A 15,274-nucleotide genomic window follows, 5' to 3' on the forward strand; every position below is an offset into this window, starting at 1 on the left:
TTATTTTTTAATGAAAATTTTGCATTTATTCCGACTTTTGAAAAATTAAGCCTTTTATTCCTCTTCCAGGTCTCCTCAATATTGTTATGGATCCTTTCCTTAAAAGGGAAGTGTTTGACATTTATCTTGTTCCAATAAGTATCAGTTATGAGAGAGTATTGGAAGAATCCCTTTATGCGCGTGAACTTTTAGGAGTCCCTAAACCAAAGGAATCAACATCGGTAAGGAACTAGATGTAAATTGATGTAGTTCAAAGGATGGAATATTGGACCTTGTTCTGGGTTCAAAACCTGTTTTGCCATAATTTCATTGTGGCTTGTTTTTATATAATGCTAAACTTTGATTTAGTATTATGAGTCTTGGGCTTGTATATCTCTTTTCTTCTTCCAGTACAGCTGCAAAGACGAAATAGGAATTTTTTGCTTTTAGGTTAGATTAACTACAGGTTTTCTTGAAATCTGTATGTAGACAAACTGATTATTCTTAGCTGTGATTTGTTGAAAAAAAACAAACAATTTCAAAACATAGCTTATAAAGTTGGTTTATTTAAATCAACTGTAGTTAAAATTAACCATTGTTCCTGGGTTTGGATGACACATTGAACAGGTTAATGTGAAATCAAATTAAAGGAGCCCTGGTGGCACAGTGGTTAAATGCCAGTACTGCAGCCACACACTCACAGTTGTAAAGTTGTGAGTTCAATACCAGCCAGGGGCTCCAGGGCTGACTCAGCCTGGCATTCTTCTGTAGGTCGCTAAAATGAGTACCCAGCTTGTTGGGTGCAATTAGCTTACACATTGTAAACTGCTTAGTGAGTGCTTAGTTCACTGATGAGCGGTATAGAAATGTACTTGCTGTTGCTGTTTCTGTTGCTATAAATCAAAACAAAATTCTCCAATTTCTTCTTCATGGGGAATGACAAGGAGAGGGAAAGGAATGTTAAAACCTGTACCTTGTTGCAGTTTCTTCTCAAAATACGAAACACAGTTTAGCACTATATCTATAGTCAGAGTGTGTATCTAGGATAACTTGCTCCTCCTCGCCTCCATTTCCTTCCCTAAAAGAAAAGAAAAAATTGCATACCTTGTAGAGTTATTGTCAAGATAAAGGGACTAGGAACCATAAAGTACTCTGAAAGTCTCAGAAATGATGCTGCTGTTTGAAATTATGAAAAAATAATAGTTTTCTGTGTAATATAGTATTAATGATCATATCTGCACAAAACTCCACTCTTGCAAATGTTTTTTTTTACTTCCTATCAATTCTTTACTCTGTAGGGACTCTTTAAGGCCAGGAAAATTCTGAGTGAAGATTTTGGAAGTGTTCATATGTACTTTGGACAGCCTTTATCGCTCAGAACGTTGGCATCTGGGAGAATAAATAGATGTCCATTCAATTTGGTTCCCAGGTATTTTAGTGTATTAATTTTTTAATGGTTTATGAGCAGAACTGGCATTTGGGTCATTTTTTCACACTCTTCTAAAATCACTAGGTACTTGAATAGTGTGACCTTCCTTTTGTATGCTGTATTCAAGGAAGACAGCTTTACTGTGTTAGTATACTATAACTGATCCCAGCTTAGCCATGTAAACGCACTGGGTGACCTTGGGCAAGTTACATTCTCTCAACCTCAGAGGATGAGAGTAGCAAACCCCCGCTGAAGAAACATGCCAAGAAAATCCCCATGATAGGGCCTTAGGGTCATCATAAGCCAGAAATGACTTGAAAGTACACAACAATAATAATAAATACTTGAGCTGATCATTCATTGGACTACACACCTTTCCATCTTCAGTGATCAAGAGAGTTTAGAATGTCAGATTTAAGACTGCTTGAGGGTCAGAAAAATTAACCTTAAGTACACAATGTGTGTACTGATGCCATACTATTTTTTTCTGATGTGAACTGTACTTTTAAATATAACATTCCCAAGTAAAGATCAGCACAATTGCTGTTGTGGGTATTCGTGAACATTAGATCCTGACATTTCATCAGCTGTTGCAATATCTAAATTAAATCCTACTCTCTTGCCTTGTTCCCTGGTTTCAGCAACATGAGCCTTTCCGTATTTACAAACTAACAAATGCACAGATCTAGTCTTCTTTCCCCCTAAGAAATTCATTTCTTAGCATGTCCTAGTATTTACATTGCATTGTTGCTGGCAGTATGAATTGGCACTGGTTTGGCCACGAAATGCAGTCTGACGGAGTTCCAGGAACTTTTTTTTTTTGTAAACATTCAAAACTGAAGTTGACCTTTATCATTGAGTGTATGGTGAAACAATGAACATCCAAGGTAAGATCCTATTTGACATTAGCAGACTGGAAAGCTCCACCCCTGTAGTTATCATTTGCAGTAGCTGTTGCAAATGTGTCCTTAAAATGCAGCTTCACTTCTATAATGTCTTGCATACCTCTGTGCATGAAAATACTTTACTGCTCATGCTGTGGTCCATTGCATGAGTGGATCCTAATCATTGGATTAGATCCAGAGTTTTGAAGGGTCGAGCTCTTGGGGAATTATGCCTATTGATTTTTCTTTACTCCCAGACATTCTTTTCTGGGGCCATTGTGGACTTGTCAGATCACCACTGAGACCTACATGTAGGAGAAGGAATTAGTATGGAGAGATGAGTTTTGTCTTTGTTTGTGTCAGTTCTGAACATGTTCTTCATAATCTACTCTGCCCTTTTTCTGTGTTAAGCTGTATTTTTTAAAAATCATATGAAAAACTGAATTTTTTTTGATATTTTACCATAAAATATAGGGCCTAAATACCATAAAGGCCCCAGAGCTGCCTAATCTGGTTAGCTAAGCAGGGTCAGACCTGGTTAGTACTTGGATGGGAGACTACCAATGAATACCAGGTGCTGTAAGCAATATTTTAGAGGAAGAAACGGGGAAATTCACCTCTGAGTATCCCATACCTAAGAAAACCCTATGAAGTTCATGGGGTTGCCATAGGTAAGCAGGCAATTTGAAGGCACATACTCTCTCACACACCATATTTCTGAAGGCACATACATTTGACCTTCCGTATCTACAGATTCATCAATGGATTCAGCCATCAATGGTTTAAAAATATTATATAGCTATAGCTATATCTCTATATATATATTCCAAAAAGCAAAACTTGATTTTGCCATTTTATATAATAAATAATAATAATAATAATAATAATAATAATAATAATTTTTTTTATTTATATACCGCCCTTCCTATGATCAGGGCGGTGCACAACAAGTTAAAACAATACCAGTACATACATCAACAATTCAATACAATAAAACTGTTAAAACCAATACTAAAACCCCATCAACCAGCTACCATTGCTGTCAGAGGGGGGGAAGACTAGCTGGAACTGTCAGGGAATGCTAATCGGAACAGGAAGGTTTTTAGTTCCTTCCTGAACTGGGCCAGGGAGGTGGCCGAGCGGAGCTCTGTGGGCAGCGTATTCCAGAGGGTCGGGGCGATGATGGTATATGACCTACTTGCTGTGGAGGCTAGTCTAGCCCCTGGGACCCTCAGTAGTTGCTGCCCAGATGTTCTGAGTGTGCGGGGCGGAATGTATGGGGAGAGGCGGTCCTCAAGGTATCCTGGGCCCAAGCCATGTAGGGCTTTATAGGTTATAACCAACACCTTGTATTGTGCCCGGGAGCGAATGGGCAGCCAATGCAGATCTTTAAGTACAGGTGTAATGTGACTGGCCCTGGAAGTACCAGTGACCAGTCTGGCTGCCATATTCTGTACCATCTGTAGCTTCCGCGTGTGGTACAAGGGTTGCCCCATGTAGAACGCATTGCAGAAATCCAATCGAGAGGTTACCAGAGCATGTACTACCGTTTCAAGGTCTCTCTGGGCCAGGTATGGGCGCAGCTGGCGAATAAGCCGAAGCTGATAACAAGTGCTCTTGACTGTCGCATCCACCTGAGCTGTAAGGTGAAGCGACGAATCAAGAAGCACTCCCAGGCTGCGCACAGAGTCCTTCACAGGAAGCGTGATCCCATTCAGGACAGGTGGAACCACCGCCATTCCTGGACCAGGGGAACCTATCACAAGTACCTCCGTTTTCTCTGGATTCAGACTGAGTCGGTTTTCCTTCATCCAGCCCATTACCGACTCCAGAAAGGCCACGAGAGGAGAGACGCCATCCTCAGTCACTGCATCAGTCGGAGACATAGAGAAGACTATTTGGGTGTCATCAGCGTACTGATAACCCCGCGCCCCATGTCTCCGGATGATCTCTCCCAGCGGTTTCATGTAAATGTTAAAAAGCATGGGAGACAGAATGGCTCCTTGAGGGACCCCAGTTTTAAGGGCCCTCTCGTCAGAGCACACGTCTCCCAGCTGCACCATCTGGGACCTCCCAGAGAGGTAGGACCGGAACCACTGGAGCGCAGTGCCCCCGATTCCCACCTCTACCAGGCGCTCCAGAAGGATACCATGGTCTATGGTATCAAAAGCCGCTGAGATGTCCAAGAGCACCAACAGGGACATGCTTCCCCTGTCGATGCCCAGACGGAGATCATCGACCAAGGCGACCATGGCCGTCTCAACCCCGTAACCCGCCCGAAAGCCAGTTTGAAATGGGTCCAGATAATCCATTTCATCCAAGATCGATCGAAGCTGGATTGCAACCGCCCTCTCGATCACCTTCCCCAAAAATGGCAGCAGCGAGACTGGCCGATAATTACTATGTATCAGGGGGTCGAGGGAGGGCTTTTTTAACAGCGGTTTTATAGTGGCCAATTTCAAGCTGGATGGAAATTGCCCATCCATCAACGATGTATTAATAATCCGGTGTAACATCGAAGTTATCACCGGTCACCCCTGAGCCGCTAGCCATGAGGGACAGGGATCGAGAGAGCAGGTTGTCTTCCGAACGCTTCCAAGGATCTTGTCCACATCATCGGTACTCACCAACTCAAACTGATCCAGTTTAATGGAGTCCACGGAGGCTCTGGATATCTCTACCCTAGGTTCTGCCCTAATGCCGGCGTTAAGACCCTCGCTTATCCGAGAGGTTTTATCCGCGAAGAAGTTGTTAAATTGGTCACAGCAGGCCTTAGAAGGTTCAAGGATCTGGTTCAGGGTGGGAGGGAGCTGTGTTAGCTCCCTGACCACCCTGAACAACTCTGCTGGACGCGACTCCGCGGACGCGACACGAGCACCATAGAACGAATTCTTAGCTGCTCGTATCGCCTCTCCGTAGTCCTCCAAAAGGCGGTCTAGGAGAGCCTCGTCGGCTAAGCGTAGGTGTTTTCGCCAACGGTGCTCTAGCTGTCGCAGGACCCGCTTCCTCGCCTGGAGATCTTCCGTATACCAGGGCTTACTTTTGGAGGCAGGCCTGAGAGGGCGCTTGGGAGCGATACTGTGTATAGCCCTAGAGAGACCGGTATTCCAAATACCAGTCAGGGCATCAACAGAGTCGCCGTCACTTCCAACCATGTGTCCCTCTAAGGCTTCCTGGAACCTTTTGGGTTCCATCAGCCTTCGAGGGTGGACCATCCTAATAGGTCCACCACCCCCGGGGGGGATCTGGGTAGAGGCCTTGATTTTTGCCTCCACGAGGAAATGATCCGTCCATGACAGGGGGGAAATATTGGTTATTTCCACCCACGGATTTTCCGCATCCGTACAAAAAACCAAATCCAGTTTATTACCCGCAAAATGCGTTGGACCCGAAATCAGCTGGGACAGGCCCATGGCCGTCATGGTATCCATGAATTCCCGAGCTGCACCGGATGGAACATAGTTGGCTGCGAAGGGGATGTTGAAGTCGCCCAGGACTAATAGCCTGGGCGTTTCCAGCATCAGCTCCGCAACCAGCTGTGTCAGCTCGTTAAGGGAGTCCGTTAGCGCACGGGGTGGCCAATACACCAACAGAATCCCTAGACTGTCCCTAGCCTTCAGGGTCAGGTAAATACACTCGATAAAGGAAGTTTGACGGATGTGGTTCCTGGTGAGAGACAAGGTGTTCTTATGTACCAAGGCCACACACACCCCCGCCCACCTAACCTGGTCTGGTCCTTCACCGAGAACCCGGCAGGACACCATTTTACTATGCCATTGTATTTAGTGAGACTTGAGCATCCATGGATTTTGATATCTATAACTATGGGGGGGGGGGGTGTCCTGGGACCAAACCCCAGCAGATACCAAGGGGACATACAGACACTATACAATAAATATTTCTGTATGCATTTTATCATAAAATATCCATCCTGTTTTAAAATATTATATAAGGAAATGTTGATAAGCTTTTAAAACTGAAAACCTTATTGCAATATTGAGAAAAATAAAATCAGGATTAATGATTTTCAATCTGTCATAATTTGTGAGCAGGGATGCCACATAGGTTTTCTTTCAGATGGAGCAAGTGAGATTCCCAAGGTAGGGATGGAAAGAATATTAAAAAATATTCATAAGATGGTCAATACAGGCTGCAAGTATCAAAAACCCTAACAAGAAGAATCTAAGGCAGGAATCTTTGCAGTTCAAGAATTATTCTGTACAAAAATGCACAGGGTTTGGGGGGATTTTTGCACAGAAAGCAGCATTTACTGCACAGAAAATGCTTTTTTCTGCATAAAAAAATACACATGCATTTTTTTTACACAGAATAGATCCTATACTGTAAATAGACTGTGAAAATTGTGTAGCTTTTGACAAATTGTAGCAAGGAGAAAAAAAATAGTAAGATCATTCATTCTGGCCTGTGAAAATGAAATTTCTGAAGATTTATAGCTACGTTGCAAGCATTCCTAGGAGAAATCACTGAAAGTTGCTCTCAAGAGTCTGCTGGATGTTGATTGCCTTTCCTTTTTGTGAACTCTGGATTCAACCAAATTTTTTTAACTGAAGCACTCAAATGTGAGTTGGAATTGTTTTCCCAGTAAAAACAGCTAACAGTATTGCTTAGAATATTAAATGCAAGGCACTCTTTCCTACAAGATTTCTCTATGTGTTTAAATAATCTCTGGAATCTTTAGAGAGGATAAATGCATGGACATCTCTTCTGTGTCCCTTCACCCAACTGGAAATCCATTCAGAATGTAGAAGCTGTACTCCTTGAACACACATTGGAAGTTTTTTGGGGGAAATATTACACAGGAATGACTAGGTAAAGCGCTACATATTTTGTTTAATTGGTTTTTTGGATTACAATTAAAATATATTAAGGATTGTAGGAATTTGGTGTGGAAGATAAGCGAGTGTGCTATCTGTATTTTGTGTCAGTGTCACAAGAAGTTATGTGCATTATTAATGTTAAAGATCGTTTTAGGTTTCTTAGGGGGATATAGAGAGTGGCATTAAAGCAACAGATAAAATCAAAGTAAGAAATGTAACATAAGAAGGGACGGATTTGGGAATGTTTTTTGTAAAGTATAAAGTTATGATTATAATAAGAGATGTTATGCTTGATGGATATAATGAATTAAAATTAATAAAATATATTTGAAAAATAAAAAAGGAAGAATCTTCCCGGTTGGCTCAAGGAAGCAAATAACAACTACACTGGGATGCAAGAAACTCTATTTGGATGCCTTTGCTCACTAGACTTTTCCTTTTAGGCATATTCCTCAAAAGCCATCTGAGGAAGTCCAGGAATTTGTCAGCGATATAGCATACAAAATGGAGCTCCTTCAAATAGAAAACATGGTTCTGAGCCCTTGGATATTAGTTGCTGCTGTCCTGCTCCAAAATTTACCAGCCATAGATCTTGAGCTTCTGGTGGAAAAGACAGTTTGGCTGAAAGGTTTAACTCAAGCATTTGGAGGATTCCTTGACTGGCCTGGTATGATGTGAATATTGTACATACTTGTCTTTTTTTGAGGACTATAAATTATGCTACTCTTTTGGGGTGGGGGAAGGTAAGAACTGCTGCTGTACTGTTTTGTTTTAGAGTCTTAAAATTTATCTGATTGGGGCAATACAGACCGGCACTTTGTGCCAGCCTGTGAGTGGGGCTAGGGCACAGTGTCTGCATGCTGGACACCCTAGCCCCGCCCCTAGGGTGCCATTCTGGTGCACGCTTTCTGTGGCTCTTTTCTGTGCTCTCCAGCGGCTGGATCGGGGCTACAGCATGGCGTTGCCACAGCCCCGATCCAGCCAGTAAAGGGGTGGCTGCATGCTACCCATCTGTACAGCCCCATTGTCTTAATGCATTAGCAGGATGAGGCTATGAATGAAATCCAAGTAGAGTGGACCCATTAAAAACCAATGGGACATTAGTAAGTTATAACTAACAAGTCTGGTTCATTTCAGTGGGTCCACTCTAATTGGGACTATCATTTGATCACAATCCTTCCTGAATATATATATTTAAAGATACTAAAGATAAGGTGATTATCGTGGGGCATAAAGGATCTTTTTTGCAGTTTTTTTTGGAAGTGATATGTGCCCTTACTAGGACCTAATGTGACAGCCATAGCTCCTGAGCTCTTTGGACTGAGGGTTCTTTTTTGTTTGTTTGTTTTTCCCCCAGCTAGTCTATATATCTGTTGGGAGGTCCCTCTCATCACCTGGACTGCCCACTCATGTTCAAGGATATAATAATAATAAGATTTATTTATATTTCCCACCTCTCCCTGCAGGTCGAGGCGGGATTACAACATAAGATAAAAATACAAAAGAGTACAAAAGCATAATAAAACATATATTAACCCCAAACCCTCCCACCATTACAAATAATAAAATTCAATAACAGTTAAAATAATTACATTAATAGCATAGTCTAAAATAAGCAGGAAGAAGTGGGCAGATTAAAGACGGATGCGGCTATCTTTCTTTGGGAGGTCAGTCTGGGAAGGTCCACTGGAAGAGATCCATCTTAACAGCCTTTTTAAAGGCGTCTAAGGTGGTCATAAGACGGATCTCTTCCGGTAGGTTATTCCACAGTTTTGGAGTGGCAGAAAAGAAAGTCCTCTGGGAAGTTGCAGCCAGTCTGGTCTTCTGTGGCTGCAATAAGTTCTTCCCAGAAGATCTGGGAGTGCGGGATGGATTATATAGGGAGAGGTGCGCCCGCAAGTACCCTGGACCCATGTCATGTAGAGCTTTAAAGGTGATAACCAACACCTTGTACTGTGCCCAGAAGCTAATTGGCAGCCAGTGCAGAGATTTTAGGACAGGTGTTATATGGTCGAACCTGGATTTCCCAGAGACCAGTCTGACTGCCATATTTTGGACCAATTGAAGCTTCCGAACTTGGCACAAGGGTAGCCCCATGTAGAGTGCATTGCAGAAATCGAGGCGAGAGGTTACTAGTGCATGTACCACTGCTTCTTGGTCCCCCTGGTCCAGGTAGGGTCTCAGCTGGCGTATCAGCCAACATTGATAACAAGCGCTCCTGGCCGTCACAGCTATCTGAGATGACAACTAGAGGAACAAGTCCAGGAGCACTCCCAATCTGCGAACACACTCCTTTAGGGGAAGTGTGACCCCATCCAGGAGTGGTTGACAAATCTCTGTCCCTAGATTTGGGGTTCCTAAAGCAAGTACCTCAGTTTTTCCAGAATTTTAGTCTCTTTTTCCTTATCCAGTCCATTACCGATTTAAGACAATCATTCAGAGGAGAGATGTCTTCCTTACTCCAGCCATGTGGGCCTGAAACACACAGTCCCCCCCCCCCCAAAAAAAAAACAAAAACCCAGCTTCCAGACACTTTGGGGGCATGACGTTTAGATGACACATGCCTCCAAAGCAGCTGGAAACTGCTCCGATGCCACAATCCAATCCTTTGGACTGGATCAAAATGAAGCAGAAATAATCTGGCTTCTGGCTGCAGCCGGCTTGGGAGCGAAGTGGCAGCCTGTTTTGGCCTCTGGCTGCTCCTGTAGAATTAGCATCAATACTTCAGTTAAGCACTCTTAAGTAATGGAATCTCATGATATTTAACATGGGAGAATGAGCAGGCTCTCTGTTATTCTTCTAGGGTATTTTATTTAACACAGTAAAGGGCATACAACATACACTTCCTTCATGGAAGAACAAACACTTTTCAGTGTCTAGGCGTACTACTTATCAGTTGATTCAGTTTGTGAATCATGATATTAGGATCTCATATAGTGCCATCACATAATCTGTATAGATTTATATTTCTGAGATATCTTAAACATTGGATTCTTTAATATTCATCTTAGAAAAAAATCACTAAGTGGCATTATACATTTGTCTCACATTTGTAAGGAATTGAATCTTTATATCCACTGTTTTCGTCCTAGCAGGCATCTCTTCTTCAGACATGGAGGAACTTGCTTAAAGTTAATATCTGTGATTGAACATATAATAATAATAATCTTTATTTGTATACTGCTTTTCCGTGGACGATTAAAGTGGTTTCCAATATCAGATTAACAATACACAACACATCATGACTCTGCTTCTCTCTCCTCAAGATGGTGTTCGGGAGGAGGGCTTTTCTTCTTGGCAGGCAGAGGCCTGTTGTTTCTTGCCTGCTTCTCTCCCCTCAAAATGATTAAGCATCCATTGCAAATAATACCCATTGGGCATTGCAACCTATTCATTGGAGCAACCATTATAATCATAATGATCATATATCAATCCAGATAGGAATTATTTTATTTATTTATTTATTTACTAACTGTATTTATATCCCACCCTTCAGCCCTAAAGGCTCTCAGAGCGGCTTACAATTATTATTTTAATTAGATGGTTCCCAGCCCTCAGGCTTACAATCTAAAAAGACACGACACAAAAGGAGAAGAGAATGGTGGTGGGGAAGGGGATCAGGTCCAGCAGTTCTTCTCTGCCTCTGAGGCCTGAACCAAGGCAGATGGACTGCAGGGAGGGCTCTTCTTCTTAATCCAGGCTGGGCCTGATGGCATTAGGCCTGTCCTTTCACTCCCTCCAGGCCAGAATTGATTGAAATTTATTTGGGAGTAGAGATTATCTCTTACCAATATGGTCTGGGTAGTTATCAGTCAGGAACAGTGAAGCTGTTATAAACAGCTATCTTGGCATGTGGGAGATTAAATTTTGGTCAACCTGGCTTTTGTCTCCCCAGAACTAGTTTTATATTATTTTCAGCTTCCCACTGCCCACTCAGAGGCTAATCTTTACAAAATGCCTTGGATCTCATTTTGGGAGTAAGTTGGGATATAAGTGCAATTGATTGATTAAATTACTAATCTCCACTAACACCAGGAGCCCTGGTGGCACAGTGGTTAAATGTCTGTACTGCAGCCACTCACTCAAAACCACAAGGTTGCGAGTTCAAAACCAGCAAAAGGGCTCAAGCTTGACTCAGGCTTGCATCCTTCTGAGGTCACCAAAATGAGTACCCAGATTGTTGGGGACAAATTAGCTTACGGTTGTAAACCGCTTAGACACTGCTTAGGCGGTATGAAGCGGTATATAAATGAAGCTTGTTTGTTAACATAATCATTCTCATGCAATCAGAAATGGAATCTTTTTGGTCTTCTGCCAGTGACTCATCACTGCAGTGTTTCCTGGCTGCCTGTCATCAGATTACATCAGATAGTACAGTCTTCCCTCTGTTTTCGCAATTTTGGAACCTGCATCCCTCGCTTATGTGCAGTGGACAAACGGAGGGGGGAATAATGGGGCACATGCCTGAGGCGCACGTGCATGCGCTCCCGCACCCAAGCACCTGTATTCAAGCCAATGGAACTTGAATATAGGCGAAACTACATTTTCGTGAGGGGGTCCAGAACAATCCCCCATGAAAAAGGAAAGGTGACTTTAGTAATTCTTTCATACCAGTGCAGTACCTTGGGTTTATTATAATGTTACTCATTTGTTCATGTTATTTTTCAGGCCATTTCTCTTATCACAGTGTTTTGGGTTAGATTGGCCTTGTGTCAGACACTAGTCAGTCAGTGCCTACACTCTTAACATAGCACACAAGCCATTAGGCTTTATACTTTGACCAGCTGCATATGTTCCTTTCTGTTCAGACTGTGGGGGGTTAAATTTTACAAAATAAAACCCAGTTCAGGACTCAGCTTGTTACACTAAATATGATTTTCAGGGAATTTAACCTGCCCTCCTTCAGGAGTCTTTACATTCAGTGGCACACTGACACCATCATGTCAAAACAGTAAGGCATGCTATAAACCAGGTGTCCACAAACTTTTTAGCCGGAAAGACCAAATTTCAGAGATGTTGGAGACAGCAGGCAGAATCATGTGAGTGTCAATATATGTAACTTGTGCCAAGTTTGACATTTTCTCACCAAGCCAACAAAGTTCACCTCAACTCTGTGTGTCTGCTCAGATGTAGGTGCCTGTGTAATAGTTTGTAGGGAAGGCAAAACATTATTCAGAAATATCCACAAACAAATTTAAGCAGGAGGCTTCGTGTTGGTGTCTATTCTACCATGATGATTTTATGTTAGAAATTCATCTGGTGCTGCTGGGGTTTAATGACCACTGCTTCATTTATATGAATGAAGAAACATTTGACTGGTAGTACCTACAGTCTGTAAAATAGTTACCAACTAGGTTCCATGCAAGATGGATCAAAGCCATCAATTTTCAGGGGCAGGGAGAAGTTTGTTGATTACTCTTGAATTTACATTAAAAAAAGAAAATGTGCTTTATAGTCCAAAAACATTGCAATCTGAAAAATTTGCTCATAGAATCATAGAGTTGGATGAGGTACCCAAAGCAGGTGGATTGGGTTCAAAACATTACTATGGCCTTTTTGGTCCCATTACATAACATAGCAAGTTTGGGGAGCTATGATCAATCATATGGATTTGCACACCATAGCAGAAAGACCCTTTTATTTTTATTGTATAGATGTTGTTGGAGGCTACAATTTGTCAGATACTCATTTTGGGCTTTATTTTAGACACAAGTATCCTGCAACTGCTTGTCTTGTTCGCTGTATAGCTGTAGGCTAAGATGCAAATTAGAAAACTTCCTCACTTCTAAAACTAATATAAATATGTGTCGTAATACAAGGTAGTGAGACGGATTATTGTAGCTTACCTATACCATGAGTCATTTAAGTCCAGTGAACTCAGGCACGCATAAGATTGTACTATAACATATTTATACACTCATCCCTCCATATTTGTGATTTTGAGATTTGTGGATTTGATTATTCTCAGATTTGATTAATATGTTCTCTCTAGGAATATCTAGATCCTCCATCACAACTCTATGGTCAACTTTAACTAAAAGTTGCCCTGAAAGATGTAGAGGTTCCTAGAGAGAATACTCTACTGGACATTTGTAGCTCCTCTAGTGCAGTTCTGTGGTCAGTATCTGCCGGACATTGACCACAAAGTTGCACTGGAGGACCTAGAGATTCCTAGAGAGGTGTCCTCTCAGGTAAAAACATGGTGTTTTTCTTATTTGTGGTTTTTCCATATTCACGGGGGTCTTGTGCCTCTAACCCTAGTGAATATGGAGGGACAAGTGTACTTTTGATGCAGCAATGCTTTACACGTTTGGGAATAATCTCCACTAATAACCACAGTAGATCTTATTTCTGAGGAATTCTGGATGGCATTGCTTCATAAATTGTATTTTAGACTTCATTTCAGTTTTGGGTCAAGAAAAAGTGGTCTCATTCACTACATTAGAATTAGGATGGCAGTTCTGAAGCCTGTCAGATGTTTGGACTGCAGTTTTCAAGCTACCTTAGCAGCATGGACGGTACTAGAGAAAGATGGGAGTTGTAAAACCATATCTGGAAAGCTGCATGATTCCCAGTCATCAGAAGTTGAAATTTGACCTGCAGATGCAATAATGCCATACTTTATTGGGTTGGGGAACCACTTTTTTGTTGAAAGTAAAGCGAGTCTTCTGTATTGGCACAGGTTTGGTTCCAGGCCCTGTGCATGCTAAAAATATGGTTTAATGTGCCCTATATTGTTCAGTAGCAGTAACGTGAATATGCAAACTTCACTGTTTGTGCATTCACATCACCTCCATTGAATAACACGGGGTGTGACATTCTGCTAGCAGTCAAACTCATGGAATGGTAGTCCACCGATGAGAAGAGCTCACTGTAATTTGAATCTTAACTGGTTTAATCTGGAAGAAGGAAACTACTACATCCCCTCAAGCCCTGTGAAGCTGCAAAGGGGGTGCTATTTTGGGTTCAATTTAATCTTGAAACACTTTCAGGTGGCATCAGAAAAGGAGGCAGCAGAGAGGAGGGTTATAATAAGGTCTTCATGTATGAGAATCCTCTCTGAAGACACTTCCCCTCCAGAAGTGCCCTCTTCTCCCTGGGAACTTTGTCTAGTCTCACACTGCCTTTAGTTTTCCTTGGTGTCACGTTCTGAGCACCACCATCACTACATGGCAAGGGGCAAAGAAGGTTAGATTCTATTCTGGATGAATGTTGGAGCATGACAAAGTCATTTTTTGTACTTTCAGAGAGTCCCAGACCAATGGCCTTATTTGTTGGGAACTCTGGGAGCTGTAGCCTCAAAAGTCAATTTTCCCAAGCTCTGATGAAGATGAGCAGGTTTTGCCCATTACTAGCTGGAACCCTTGAACTGTCTTGTCTGGCACATCTTTCTTTGATATTCTCACTAAGAAAGGAGAAACCAAATTTAAGATAGTCTGTAGGTAACTGGCATTTATTCACAAATGGTCTTTTCCCTAGATAATCTCTGCGCCAACAAAGTGGTGAGATCCGGCCTTGCTCTCCACTCAAACATTGTAAGCCTTGTCAATGGGCAAGTGGTACTCAATGACAAAGAAATGGGACCTGGTGCTCCAGAGGAGCTTGTCTTCAAACAAGCCCTTGCCATTCTCCTTTGTGGCTCCTACAGGAACCAGCTACTGAATGTCTTTGTGAGACCAGCTCTTGTAGCACTAGCATTGCAAATGACACACTCTTCCAGAAAAGGTAAGTTCACCTTTTTTGTTATAATAATTGCAGATTTGAAAATTAAATCATTGATTGATTGATTGATTGATTGATCAAGCTATTTGATTTGTATCCCTTATAGTCATCTTCATCCCCTTAAAGCCATTCTGGAAGGTAGGAACATAAGAAGAGCTCTGTTAGATCAAACCAAATGCCCATTTAGTCCAACATTCTGTTCATACAGTTGCCATCCAGTTGCCTATGGGGAGTTTGTCAGCAAGCTAAAATACAACTGCCCTCTCCATCTCATGTACCCCATCAGCTGATATACAGAAGAATACTAACTCTAATATGGGAGGTGATATATACTGTGTATACTCATGAATAAGTCTAGAAATTTTACCATATATACTCGTGTACAAGTCGACCTCATGTCAAGGTCAACTTTTGGGGCCAAA

At 42.0% G+C, this 15,274-nt stretch overlaps 1 protein-coding gene across 3 annotated transcripts in view; it reads left to right on the plus strand.

The window, feature by feature from the left end:
* GNPAT (glyceronephosphate O-acyltransferase) overlaps nt 1-15,274 on the plus strand; it is a 56,298-nt gene that overhangs the window by 19,715 nt on the left and 21,309 nt on the right. For all 3 annotated transcript variants that reach the window (XM_089529963.1, XM_089529960.1, XM_089529961.1), the window contains 4 exons: nt 70-221; nt 1,278-1,408; nt 7,574-7,797; nt 14,610-14,855. In XM_089529963.1, coding sequence (XP_089386089.1) covers nt 70-221; nt 1,278-1,408; nt 7,574-7,797; nt 14,610-14,855 — 753 coding nt within the window. The remainder of the gene's footprint in view (nt 1-69; nt 222-1,277; nt 1,409-7,573; nt 7,798-14,609; nt 14,856-15,274) is intronic.

This window comes from Sceloporus occidentalis, unplaced genomic scaffold, assembly GCF_023333645.1.
Source record: "Sceloporus occidentalis isolate IW3139 unplaced genomic scaffold, rSceOcc1.0.p SCAF_6, whole genome shotgun sequence".
Lineage (NCBI taxonomy): Eukaryota > Metazoa > Chordata > Lepidosauria > Squamata > Phrynosomatidae > Sceloporus > Sceloporus occidentalis.